The sequence below is a fragment of the Oncorhynchus masou genome, chromosome 8 (genome assembly GCF_036934945.1).
Source record: "Oncorhynchus masou masou isolate Uvic2021 chromosome 8, UVic_Omas_1.1, whole genome shotgun sequence".
Taxonomy (NCBI): Eukaryota; Metazoa; Chordata; class Actinopteri; order Salmoniformes; family Salmonidae; genus Oncorhynchus; species Oncorhynchus masou.
In genome coordinates this window covers 24,553,109-24,567,239 of record NC_088219.1, presented here as the reverse complement: position 1 = coordinate 24,567,239, position 14,131 = coordinate 24,553,109, and the positions used below count along the sequence as shown (strand labels likewise).

The following is a 14,131-nucleotide window of genomic DNA, read 5'->3' as shown; positions in this document are numbered from 1 at the left end:
CAGAGCACTTCACACACTTTCATATGAACAAACACAATTTTACAGGCACTGCACACTGCTCTGACACTAGCAGGCATGACACACACACACACACAAACGGTCATGACTCAAACAATCCCAGCTGCTTATACACACACACTCATATAGCCTCCCCCTCCCATTTCATTGGAAACAGAAGACGACCTCCATGCAGGCTGTTCAGCAACGAGGCTGGGCCTGCAGTGGCCCTGGCCTGACCTGTAGTTGCTGCTACAGAGACCCGGCCACCGGCTGGTTTGAGGCCCCGCTGTGCCCCCTCCACGGCAAGGTTATAGAAACCTCACACTCAATCATTTTGCTTTATTTAAATCACTGATGTTGTTGCACCATTTTAAATGACTGATCAGTGTTGTCATGCAGCTACCTTGAACTGCTCTCACACAATGGTAAAACGGCCACTCAAGACCTTGAGGTACTTTTGAGTCATGAGCATAAAGCAATATTATTACATATAATTTTGGTATTCTTTCTGTGGAAAATATTTGCGGCCTTGCACAAGTCTCCACTACCCCCAAGGTTTGCCTAAAGATAACCATGCAGATATACTAAGCCATGTTGCCATGCTAACAGTGTGTGTATTTCCCTGCCTGCCGCCTCCGCCCTCTAGGTCCCTCCTCCTCAGGGCAGCATGGTTATGCACATGCGTCCCCCCACCACCGGCCCCTTCCCTACCCCCATCCAGAGACCTGTCATGCAGGTCAACAAGACCGTCATCATCCGCTCCCCCCCTTATCCCAACCCTGGGCGCGAGCCCCCCCACTCCACCCCCCCCTTGGCCCCTGAGCCCTCCGTCAAGGGGCCGGAGGATGGCATGAAGGTGAGCCATCCACTGTAAATACAGGTAATTTGATTTGAATCCATTTGTTTTTTGTTTTTCTCCAATCCAATGTGCAAATGTATGTAATAAGAGCCATAGGTTTTTTTTAATTTTACCTTTATTTAACTAGGCAAGTCAGTTAAGAACAAATTCTCATTTTCAACGACGGCCTAGGAACAGTGGGTTAACTGCCTGTTCAGGGGCAGAACGACAGATTTGTACCTTGTCAGCTCGGGGATATGAACTTGCAACCTTTCGGTTACTAGTCCAACGCTCTAACCACTAGGCTACCCTGCCGCCCCGAGCTGTGGAGAGTTTGGTCCTTGCTATTTATGTCAGATTGTAGGTTTCTGTGGATTATCACTGAAACATAATTTGATTGGTTAAAAGGTTGTCATGTGACTTCAATCGCCACTGGCAGCACCTCAACTCTCCCATGTTCGTTGCCAAGTGACTAGTAGTTTTCCAAGTTAGCCTGAACTCTCTTTATAGATGGCTTTGAATGAACTCTGGATGTACTGCTATGAACTATTGTAGTTATTAATGACCATATTATATTGAGTCATAACCAGTAATGTGGTGCCTGAAGTATGATTTCTCTCATTACAAGATGAATTTGTCATTGAGCTTACCTGGGGAACTGCTTTTGACTGAATGGTGCTCATAGACATTAAAAGCCTCATCATGTAGGTACATGCTTGCTGGTACATAATAGCATTTACTGGCATATGCGTTGTTTGGTTTTCTGGATTTATAGTCGTCAGAAGACATCAAAATATATATGTTTCAGTGCGTAATACTTGTTGCTAACAATACATTGGACGGATGCTTGATAATAGCTTTTTTTTATGGTGTCCAATTTTTGCTATTAGACTGTTTTTAAAACAATGTTTTAACTATTTCCCTTGATATGGCCTAAAAATCATATCAAATAAAAGGCAAACTTATGGGCGATTCATGATATCTTCTTTTTTTTTTTCTAAGCTTTGTTGTACAACTAAAGGTCAATACACTTCATTTCAAATAGTGTAATGATTTCAGGGCTTGTAAAAGTATATCTTGGCTAAATATAAACAGTCCACAACCAAAAGACCCACTACTAATTACATTATTTTATAAAAATAGTTTAACCTGCCTTTTTGCAATAATCACATCTGGCTGTCATGTCAGTCTATGAAAATGCAATTTTTGTTAGAAATTTTAACAGAACCGTGCACTTCCACTAATAATGACCAACTTCTTGTAGCAGGTGATTGCATTATAGAAAATCAACACAATCTCTCAACCCACGTGTTCGTGAGAAGTCAGCTAATCTTTATATTTGAAGTCTAGCGCACTTGGATATATTTGCTAGGTATGAAGGTAGAACAGTTGAACTGTTATGAACACAGCCTTCTGTCCGTTTCCACCTGTTTGAACAGCATGCTAGCCTGTCCACTTTGTTTAAATGTTGAAATCAAGTGGTCTACCTGGATAAGATGCTTATTTCTCAGAATGAGAGCGGGTTGACAATTCCTTGTATAAATGCCTCTTTATGCACATTGCAAATGTATAAAACACAGACTAGACTGCTAGCACAACACTCTGGCAAAATGCTGCTAGCGGTACATAGTACTGTAATGCCGTGCACGACAAACTCAGCATTTAATTTTCCAGAATGAATGTTAATTGATACTCCCGTTTTAGTAGGGTCTGCTCTGCGCTCAATTTTGAGAATTCAGACAAACATTTTACGTTTTCCAGTCAAATGTCTGTTTCGGTGTCCATATGACTGATTCTGTTGGACCAAACCTCAAATGCAAATAGAGTTGAAACTGTTAGAGGGAGAAGTGGTCTTTCATCCTTGTTGTGAGTGGCAGGGTGCGGGACTGTGTGTGTGTGTGAGAACTGGGAAAGGTACATAGCACAGAAGGAGTGATGTAGACCACACCAAAACAACATGAGAACAAACTCGTCAAAACTAATTAATAAAAAATTTAATACTTGTGGTACTGGCCTTTGAACATTCATTTGAATTAATTTGATATCGCCACTGCCCTACTTGTAACAGTGTTTTGTTGCCCATTTGAAAACCATATGAAATGTTAACCTTGAATTTCTTGTGTGTGTTCGAGTAAAGCCCTGTGGGATAGGCGCCAGCTGGTGGGTGAGGGGAAGGCACTGCCTGATGACCAGCAACCTCCAGGAGCCCCTTCCCGGCTGGCAGGGCAAACCAGCACCATGCACCAGAGTCATCAAAGTGGAAGAGGGCAAGGCATAGCAACGGACCTTAAACCTCCTTTTAACCTTCACAAAACCTGCTTCTGGAAGACGCAAACCCCTGCCTCCTCCCTCAGCCCACCTCTCAGCCTTCTCTCACAAAACCCCAGGTCGGCGCCAGACTGAAGAGCAGGCATACTGTATCAACTCCCAGAACCTGACACCAACTTTCAGAACCGGACATTATTATTATTATTATTAAACACCACATATAGAGATATATAAATATATATAAATATATACATAGACAATAGTTTTGGACACTCTTCTAAGCAGACTCTTCAAGGTCGTCTTTATTTATTAATGTTAATGTCCATTTTGAGAGAAGGATAATGGTAACAAAAAAGAGAATAGAAATTCACGTTTTCTGTGTTGCTCGCCATCAGAGTCCGAAAAAGGAAACGGCCAGCTCCTGCAGATAGTTCACTGTCGTAATTCACCCCTTTTTTGCCAAACTGTACTTACCTTTTTGGTCTGTAGCCTTGTAGATGAGGCAGACACTTGACATGTCACCACAAGAAAGCAAATCTATAAGTGTTTTAAAAAATGAATTGCAGAGCGGCACCTTTTTTTCCCCCCCTCCAACTCTGTCATTTTTCGCTGAGAACTGTGGAGTTTTTTATTATTTTTTTTAGTCGTCATCTCCTATTTGCTCTATTCAAGGACTCCTTTTATTCAATAAAAATCCTTCAAACCCAGGTCTGAGGACATTGTGTGTAGACGTGGAAAGGCGTGACCTGGGGTGTGTCACCCTCCCAGGGTACTTCACACAGCACGTGAACTGTGACAAAACTGCTTAGATTGTTAAATGTTTTTGTTTATTTTTAAAAGGCAGTTTTTTTGCTTTTATGTGACTCTCGCCTTTGTATTTCCTATTTTAGAGAAATCATGTTGCCTCATTTGAGGCTTCCCTGGCTTTGATGCAGTGTGTGCATGTGATGTGCTGAACATGGGTTAACCGCAGGGCCTGATCCTGGATTCCGTCACAACATTTCAAAAGGCTCTGAAGTCAGTGGACATGTGCCGCTGCAGTGTGTGTGGTTTTGATCAACCAAGCTGGCAAAAAATGTGGAGGTATTCTTTAGTATTGGGGAGTGAGGGTGGGCTTCATTGACTTACTGTACGATCCCAATAGCTGATTCAAATTCTTTCTATCGCTATCCATTTTGTTGTAATGAGTTGAAATCTGAATCACATCTTGATACATGTCAAGTGATTTTATATCCCTCTCCTGGAGTATTTTTGCTTTTTTCTCCTAGAGATATTATAAACACTTCTCTGTATTGTGTTTTTTTTAGTTAACACAACTCGATGGAAAGATGGAGGTTAGTGAAGAAATTAGTAGGCATACCTCCCTAGTGAACGTTCAGCACCATGTAAAGTCTCCGGGTAATAAAAGCAACCTAACTAGAACTCTCAATCAGGGTCCAAATATCTATTTCTATGTTACAATTTGATGATAATGGAGGGGGATTAGATGCTTGATGAATTAATGTACTATCTTCGTGTAACTTTTTTTTTGTGAACGTTGCAGTTGCTTTGGGCTCTCAAAAGGAATATTAAAGCATTTATTTTTTTGTTTGAAAAATGTGATCTGTTTGCATATTTTTTTTGTCACATTTTGAAAGTAATTTACTATTCCAATGTCATAAAGGTTTAGAAATGTTACTGCTTATTATAATGCTCCATGACACTACAAAATGTTCACTCATCTTTGTCACTGATGTCTGTACATTATGCATACCTGTTCATTATATTCTGAGTTGTGGTCAGTCTGGGAGGGTGGGAGTCAAACATGTTTGATTTATATATTGTATCACTAATAAAATGATAAATGTTTAAAAGGTCACTTATGTTCTCACAGGGTGGACTGCTTTAACTTGTGGATTGGCTTATTGGACGTTGTGATGGCTTTTTGCAGTGACAGGACCCTGTCAGTTTTTGGACAGGGAAAAGGTGGACACTGAAACCTCATACACACCTGAGAAACTGCATTTGTTTTCCGTGCTCGACTTCTATTACTGTACCGACACCAAGATATCGCCATGACGCTTATTTTTTTTGTACTTTTAAGAGTCATATTTGATTTGTCAGAGGACCAGTGCACTCTGGCACAGATCCAACAGTATCCTTCCTGATATGTGATCATATTCGCCCTTTCCTTGTTAAGAGCTTGAGAGAGAAATAAAGCCGTTGTGCTTTTTCAAAACCGTTGTCCTTTTTGAATGTGTTTTGTGTTCAAGGCTGTCAGTTGGATAAAGGTATTAGAATATTTTTTACGAATAAAATGTACCAAACCTGTGCGGCTGCAACAGCAATACAAACGGGTTATCGTGCCCATCGTATCAAATAACCGACGTGGTGGTTTTTACCTGCGGAAAAATAAGCCAAGTGGATGTCATGACGTCATAAGTGTCGAATTCCACGAATTTTTGTCAAGACAAAGGGGGCTTTCTACACTGCAGAGAATTGTTCAGCACTTGCACTCTAAACAGGACAAATCAGCACATCTTGACGGAATAAATCAAGTAGAAGGTAAACATTTGAACTCAAACTTTGTGTACGTGAAGTTGTAGATACATAAGGTGGTCTAGAAAGTTGTCAACTGATGACGGTAAGTTACGTTTGTAAACTTGTCGTGCAACGCGCCTCTCAAAGTGAGCTATCTCGGTCACTTTACGTTGCTTGTACAAAGTGTACTGATGAACTGCATTATAAATGGGGTAAATATATTTACATTTTATGGGGAATAAAGTTGAATGTCACGAATGTGTCTATGTTCTAAAACACGCGAATTTCGAACACTTTTGAACGTGGCAGTCGGCCCTTTATCGTCCAGGGAGAATGTACCCCAAACGGCCGGCAGATGGCGATATTGAGTCATTTAATTTTACAGTCCAAAGAGCATGCATGCAGCCGGCTATACACACTTTTCCCCGTGGACGAGTTCGTACATAAAACATTCAAGCTGCAATGGTGTCGATTTCCTCCTTAACTAGCTGTAACGGCGAGAAGGCGGGGAAATATGCATACTTTCTTTATGAAACACAATTTTCCACCACCACGCTAGAGTGGCTAATGCTAATTTCTAATGTTAACGCCCAGCGTTCAACCAGGGCAAAGATATGGATATAATGATTAGATACTTACTTGTATTGTCTCCATCCTAACAATGGATTTGAAATGGTGGGCTGTCCAGTTCCCGTATTGTCTTTGGATTGGTAGATAAGTCTCATTATTTTAATGCTTTTTAAAATATTCGATGAGGGGTTGCGTTAATCGCCCGTATTCAATGGAGACTTAGATGCTATGCTTGCCTAATACATAAACATAGACTGTCTCGAATTTCAACAGGGACAACTGCTATATAAAGTGTTTTTTCTCAGTCAGGTGCATCACACATCACTCATAAAAACCTACGCATTACAAGACGTGTATTAAATAAGCATCACAAATCAAAATAGCAGTTCATGTTCATCTTGACTCAGTTCGACACTGTCTCATTGCCCCCATACAAAAACCTTGTCAATTGCTTTATAGGCTGACTACACCGATGCGAGCATTGCAAAATAAATTTAGAAATCTATGTTATTCAATTATTGCACCCACACTGCTCGCACACGCCAACGAGTGTCTAGCGCTAAGGGCTAAAATAGAACTCCTTTCTATTTCTGAGGCAAATCCTGCCTCTCCCATCTCCTCATTGGTTTGTAAAAGCAGGTACGTGCCATCTCCTCAGGGTGATTGAAAGACAATGTTTTGCCGGTTGTCGTGGTAATACTATGAAAGTGTGCCAATCACCACATAAGTTCAAAGATGAAAAAGCCGGGAAGGAGGAGAGATGACTAGTAACGATTCGGTTGGCCGTTTTATGTGTGGATTTAGAGGACCTTGTGCATTTCAGGTAATATAACAACTCAGTATTTATATCCCAGGGCAATTAGCGAGCAACAGCAAGGTAGCTAAATAGGACAAATTAGCTAGCAAGTGGAAGCTAAATAGCTAAATTGCCATACATGTTTAATGCTTTTCAACCTGTCCCCAAATTAAATTAATTGGTTCAGAGTTTGTTTTGGTATTTTAACCTACGTGTCGTGATCGCATTTGGTGTAGGGAGACAAAATACATTTATCCACGATAGCGCACAATGGCGCACTCGCGCAGCTAGTTTGGGTTCCGTGTAATAGTTAAGGATGTGTTTAGCATAGGCAGCTCGCTTTGCCTCCCTCTCTCTGGCCTGGGCTCCATGCATTCCCTTTGGATGGTAAAATAAAACGATTCAATATCGGCATCTGCTGGCTGTGGGCTAGGGAAATGATTTGGCTAGGGAGAATCAAGTCGACTGTCTTTACAAGGAACCAAAAGGGGGGACTAACTTGAACTTCCAATAATAAATGCTAATTTTCATTGCGAACATTTTTGCTATGTTGGAGTAATGATTATACACTGGGCAAGCATTCCTGTGCCATAAAGGTCAAGACATCTTGGCAGATATAGTGCCCTACTCTTGAGAAGCCGGAGCAGGGCTAGAACCAACTACCTTGCTGTCACAGGACAAATGCAATAATTCCTTTGCTATAAAGGTTCAGTGGCCTCATTTATAACCGCTGCATACATTTCACACTAAATATCTGCATACACCATTTCTGAAAAGACTCCGCACGTACAAAAATATTGAGATTTATATACTTGGCACACGCCATACACACCCATGTTTCCCGTTGTAAATCAGACCCGACCTGAAACTGTGCATGTGTGAACAAGCAATAAAACTCAGCCTGAAAACACCCATCATTCACCTTTTATTGTGATTTGCTTTATACTTTGGAAGTATTGGAATAAGGACGTTTTCTAAAGGAAATGGCAAACTTGATCAAATGTCTCTGGAGGTGTTGGCAGTACGTTTTAATCTTTTACAGTGACATTGGCTGTATCTGACAGTTTTTGAAAGAAATCGTTTGAATGAAATAATTTCAATTAAATCATGTTTTTATGTTGGCCACTGGGCACAGACGTCAATTCAACATCTATTTCACGTTGCTTCAACGTAATTTAATTGAAGTGACGTGTAAACAACGTTGATTTATTATCTAAATGTTGAAAGTGTGTGGACAAGGAAGAGAAACAAAATGGTGCAGTTTGAGGCCATGTGGTGGAGAGTGATGCGGGCGCCGGAGATGGGGTTGTGAGCAGGTGGGTCTGGAAAGGTGTGATTATTGTCGATGTTTGTGTGTATGTGCGTTTTTTGTATCCCCGAAAAATTGAGATGGGATGTTGAAGGCCTGTAGGCTACTTGGACAGTATGAAACCATCAGTCAGAAAATGCGAGAAACTTATTCTGCAGTTTATGGGAAGCTAAGCACATTCTCACATCAAGTAAAATTTTTAAGTTACATTCATAAAGTTACAAAAGTTACATTCATAAATGCCAACTTTTGCATGGCCTGGCGCACCCACATTTTGTGTTATATTTTGTACATACAGTGCCTTCAGAAAGTATTCACACCCCTTGACCTTTTTCACATTTTGTTGTGTTACAGCCTGAATTTAAAATGGATGAAATTTAGATAATTTTTTGTCAATACCCCATAATGTCAAAGTGGAATTCTGTTTTCAATTGTTTTTACAAATTAACTAAAAATGAAAAGCTAAAATGTCTTGAGTCAATAACTATTCAACTCCTTTGTTATGGCAAGCCCAAATAAGTTCAGGAGTAGATATTTGCTTAAACAAGTCACATAATATGTCGAATGGACTCACACTGTGTGCAATAATAGTGTTTAACATCGTTTTTATGACTACCTCATCACTGTACCCCACACATACAATTATCTGAAGGTCCCACAGTCGAGCAATGAATTTCAAACACAGATTTATTTTACCATTTAACTAGGCAAGTCAGTTAAGAACAAATTCTTATTTTCAATGACGGCCAGTGGGTTAACTTCCTTGTTCAGGGCCAGAACGACAGATTTGTACCTTGTCAGCTCGGGGATTTGAACTTGCAACCTTTCGGTTACCAGTCCAACGCTCTAACCACTAGGCTACTAAAAAATTAAAAAGCATACATTGAATATCACTTTGAGCATAGTGAAGTTATTACACTTTGGCTGGTGTATCAATACACCCTGTCATTATAAAGATACAGGCATCCTTCCTAACTCAGTTGCCGGAGAGGAAGGAAACCTCTCAGGGATTTCACCATGGGGCCAATGGTGACTTTAAACAGTTACAGAGTTTAATGGCTCCTGTTTGCAACAGGGCACTAAAGTTATGCTGCAAAAAAAATGTGGCAAACTTTTTGTTTGGGCAAATTCAACACAACACATTACTGAGTACCACTCTCCATATTTTCAAGCATAGTGGTGGCTGCATCATGTTATAGGTATGCTTGTAATCATTAAACACTGGGGAGTTTTTCAGGATACAAAAAGAAACAGAAAATCCAAATCTACACTGTAGTTACTTACCAATACTTTTTACTTACTCAGGCAAGTCAGTTAAGAACAAATTCTTATTTACAATGACGGCCTATGCTGGCCAAACCCGGGCAACGCTGGGCCAATTGTGCGCCGCCCTATGGGACTCCCAATCACGGCTGGTTGTGATACTGCCTGGAATCAAACCAGGGTGTCTGTATTGACGCCTCTAGCACTGAGGTGCAGTGCCTTAGACTGCTGCGCCACTCGGGAGCCCATTTTGAGCATAGTTAATGTTCCTGAGTGGCCAGGCCGAGTTACAATTTTGACTCAAATCGGCTTGAAAATCTAAAGCATGACCTGAAAAGGGTTGTCCAGCAATGATCAACAACCAATTTGACAGAGCTTGAAGAATGGGCAAATGTTTCACAATCTAGGTGTGGAAAGCTCTTAGAGTATTACCCAGAAAGATTCACAGCTGTCATTGCCAAATGTGCTTTTACAAAGTATTGACTCAAGGGTGTGAATACTTATGGCAATGAGAGATGTGTATTTAATTGTCAATAAATGTCTAAAAACAAGTTGGTTTTGTGTGTGTATCTGTAACACAACAAAATGTGGAATAAGTCAAGGGTTAGGAATCTTTCTGAAGGCACTGTACGTGTATGCACGGTTTATAAATGAGGCCCCAGACCACTTGGCAGAGGCAGTAGTGCATTTGTAGGGTCCAGGGAGTCAACACTCATTATGATGGAATTTGATACGTGTCTTCATTATATTTTGTTGTGCTTTGTCTCAGGATGTCAGGTAGAGCAGTCAGGCCAGACGAGGGTCTAATGATGATGCAGGAGCTTGAAGACCGTCTGAAGGAGCAGATTGATAAACTAGAGCACGTCCGCCTCTCTGCTACTGAGCTCAAAGACAACCTTTCTGGGGTTTGTTTGCACTATTTATTCTCTCACTCAACTACTATAGCCTATAGGCCTATTTCCCCCTTTTCTTATCTGAATACTGATCCACTACACACAGTGCATTTAGGAAGTATTCAGACCCCTTGAATTTTTCCACATTTTGTTACGTTACAGCCTTAATCTAAAATGCATAAAATATTTTTTTCATCAATCTACACAAAATACCCCATAATGTCAAAGCGAAAACAGGTTTTTAGAAATTTCTTGGAATGGATTAAAACATTTAAAAAACATACTTTATTTACGTTAGAATTCAGACCCTTTGCTATGAGAAGAATGCAGAGAAGAATGGGAGAAACTCCCCAAATACAGGTGTGCCAAGCTTGTAGCGTCATACCCAAGAAGACTCGAGGCTGTAATCGCTGCCAAAAGTGCTTCAACAAAATACTGTGTAAAGGGTCTGAATACTAATGTAAATGTGATATTTCACTTTTTCATTTGTAATAAACTTGCAAAAAATTCTAAATCTGTTTTTGCTTTGTCATTATGGGTTATTGTGTGTAGATTGACAAGAAAACGACAACAATTTAATCAATTTGAGAATAAGGCTGTCATGTAACAAAATGTGGAAAAAGTCAAATGGTCTGAATACTTTCCGAATGCACTGTACCTGTCCATGGAAGCCTCATTGAGCTCAGAGTGGGATTTATACTGAACTATGACTGTTTCTGTTTCTACACCATTGCAGATCAATGGTGATCTGAACCAATCTATTGCTGACCATCTGGACTGGCTGGGTCAGCTGTCGGAGCGAGTGGAGACCCTTCAGATGAACACATCCGTCTTTGTTCAGGTGAGAGACAAGGAGACATGGTGAAGGGACAGTTTTAACTGACAACTGCTTCTGTCTGTGTTAAGAAGAGGTGCATGGATTTCTATCATAGCGTGGCTTTTGTGTGCAGATGAACCCGAAGCCTCGTACCTGGGGAGGGAAGCAGGGCTCCAGGCACGCTCCACGCTGGGGCCGACTCCACAGTCTGGCTGACGATGCCCAGTCTGAGTATGGCTGGTCCCCTATCCGCACACGACGCAACAGCGACGCTGCCTCCGAGATGTCCTGTGCCTGGTGACCTGGTAGCTCGATGGATCAGTTGGTTGGACTTGGATCAGGGTGCTGGCAATACCAGGGTTGTGTGTTTGAGTTGCGTGGGACACGTACTACACTGACTGTGTTAACTGCAAGTTGCTTTGGATAAATTAGTCTGCTAAATGACTATACTAAAAGACATGATTACAACAAACTAACTAAGCTGCAGACAAACATACATTTTATATTATTTCAGTGCCACAATATTAGTCGCTATCCACTCACATTGCTGTAATTGTATCGAATAGTTGAACATTTCACTGCAGTGTGTTATTTGAGAAATTGACTTGTAATTATGCAATATAGTTATTGTTTGTAATTTGTGTTCTTCTGTGGTGCTTTTCTGTTTCTTGTAAAATGTTTGTTGATATTACTCAATGTTGCTATTATTCAAAGTTATTTGATTTTGTTTGTCTCATTGTTGTGATCTTTTGCAGCTGCCAGCTATTAACCAATGATGAAGCCACAACGCCTCCATCTTGGCACTCTCCCGAGCATTGTACATTTCTTTTTAGTGGAAGCTATAGAAATGCATTTATTAATGTCTACATTCATTTTTGCCACATTTATTCTAGTACAGACACATGAATGCATACTTTAAAATTAGATTATGTGAGCTAATCATTTAAAACAAATATTTTAACGTTTTCCCAATAGGTAATAGTATAATAGTTTTAGCTTACTAATGATACTGTCCCTACTACAACAACAAAAATACTTACACCGAACCAAAATATAAACACAACATGCAACAATTTTAAAAAATGTAGATCATATAAGGAAATCAGTCAATATAAATTAATTATTTGGGCCCTAATCTATGTATTTCACGACTGGGAATACAAAATATGCATCTGTTGGTCGCAGATACCTTTAAAAAACAAAAGGAAAGGGGCGTAGATCAGAGAATCAGTTTGTATCTGGTGTGACCACCATTTGTCTCATGCAACGTGACACATCTCTTGCATAGAGTTGATCAGGCTGTTGATTGTGGCCTGTGTAATGTTGTTCCACTCTTCAATGACTGTGTGAAGTTGCTGGATATTGGCAGGAACTAGAACACGCTGTTGTATACATCGATCCATAGCATTCCAAACATGGGCAATGGGTGACATGTCTGGGTAGTATGCAGGCCATGGAAGAACAAGGACATTTCCAGCCTCCAGTGATGTAAAGTACCTAAGTAGTTTTTTTGGTGTATCTGTAATTTACTTTTTTTTTATGTAAAAAAAAAAAACTTTTACTTCATACATTCCTAAAGAAATTAATGTACTTTTTACTCCATATATTTTCCCTGACACCCAAAAGTACTTGTTACATTTTGACAGGAAAATGGTCCAATTCACACACTTATCAAGAGAACATCCTTGGTCATCCCTACTGCCTCTGATCAGGCGGACTCACTAAACACAAATGTTTGTAAATTATGTCTTTAGTGTGGAAGTGTGCCCCTGGCTATCCGCTAATTAATAAAAAATAAATACAATTATGCCGTCTGGTTTGCTTAATGTAAGGAATTTGAAATGGATTATACTTTTACTTTTGATACTTAAGTACATTTAAGCAATTCCATTTACTTTTGATACTTAAGTATATTTAAAACCAAACACTTTTAGATTTTTACTCAAGTAGTATTTTACTGGGTGACTTTTACTTGAGTCATTTTCTATTAAAGCATCTTTACTTTTACTCAAGTAAGACAATTGAGTACCTTTTCCACCACTGCCAGCTTCCAGGAATTGTGTACAGATCCTTGCGACAACGGCTGTGCATGATCATGCTGAAACATGAGGTGATGGCGACAGATGAATGGCATGACAATGGGCCTCAGGATCTCGTCACAGTATATCTGTGCATTGAAATTATCATTGATGAAATGCAATTGTGTTCGTTGCCCGTAGCTTATGCTTGCCCAGACCATAACCCCACCGCCACCGTGGGGCACTCTGTTCACAACGGCACACTGTCTTCCATCACCTGATTGGCTACTGCTGGCTAACACCTCTAACGCCAGTTAGCCTCGAGCTAGGCCCATCTCCCGGCTAGCCGAAGAGGTCTACCAGCTAATTCTTGGGCTACAATTCCTCTTTTGCCAATTGGCCTGGACCCTTTATTGCCGACATGGAGCCCCTGTGATCCATCACGACTGGTCTGCCGACATAATCGTCCGAGGAGGTTTGCCAAAGACCCATCTGCTTTCCCCGGCCCGCTAGCTTTCTGAATCGTCGTGTCTCAAGCTCGCCTAGCGTAGTAGCGACTACCGAACGGCTCCCTGACTCACTTAATTACTGCTCATTGGACCCTATGATCACTCGGCTACACATGCCTCTCACTAATGTCAATATGCCTTGTCTACAGCTGTTTAGGTTAGTTATTATTGTTTTATTTCACTATAGAGCCCCCAGCCCCGCCCAACTTGCCTTTGATAGCTCTTTTGTCCCACCCCCCACACATGCGGAGACCTCACCTGGCTTAACTGGTGCCACCAGAGACACCGTTCTCATCGTCACTCAATGCCGAGGTTTTCCTCCACTGTACT

The 14,131-nt window shown here is 40.7% G+C and overlaps 1 protein-coding gene across 4 annotated transcripts in view; it reads left to right on the top strand.

Annotated features, from left to right (window-relative positions):
* The window catches only part of LOC135544438 (protein PRRC2B-like), a 51,415-nt gene extending 46,086 nt beyond the window's left edge, over positions 1-5,329 (top strand). For 2 of the 4 annotated variants that reach the window (XM_064972037.1, XM_064972036.1), the window contains exons 28-30: positions 176-307; positions 647-856; positions 2,976-5,329. In XM_064972037.1, the coding sequence (XP_064828109.1) occupies positions 176-307; positions 647-856; positions 2,976-3,116 (483 nt within the window). In that variant the 3' untranslated portion in view covers positions 3,117-5,329. Of the gene's footprint in view, positions 1-175; positions 308-646; positions 881-2,975 lie in introns of all 4 variants that reach the window. The other 2 variants (XM_064972038.1, XM_064972039.1) reach the window with 2 other exon arrangements.
* Positions 5,330-14,131: the final 8,802 nt, after the last annotated feature.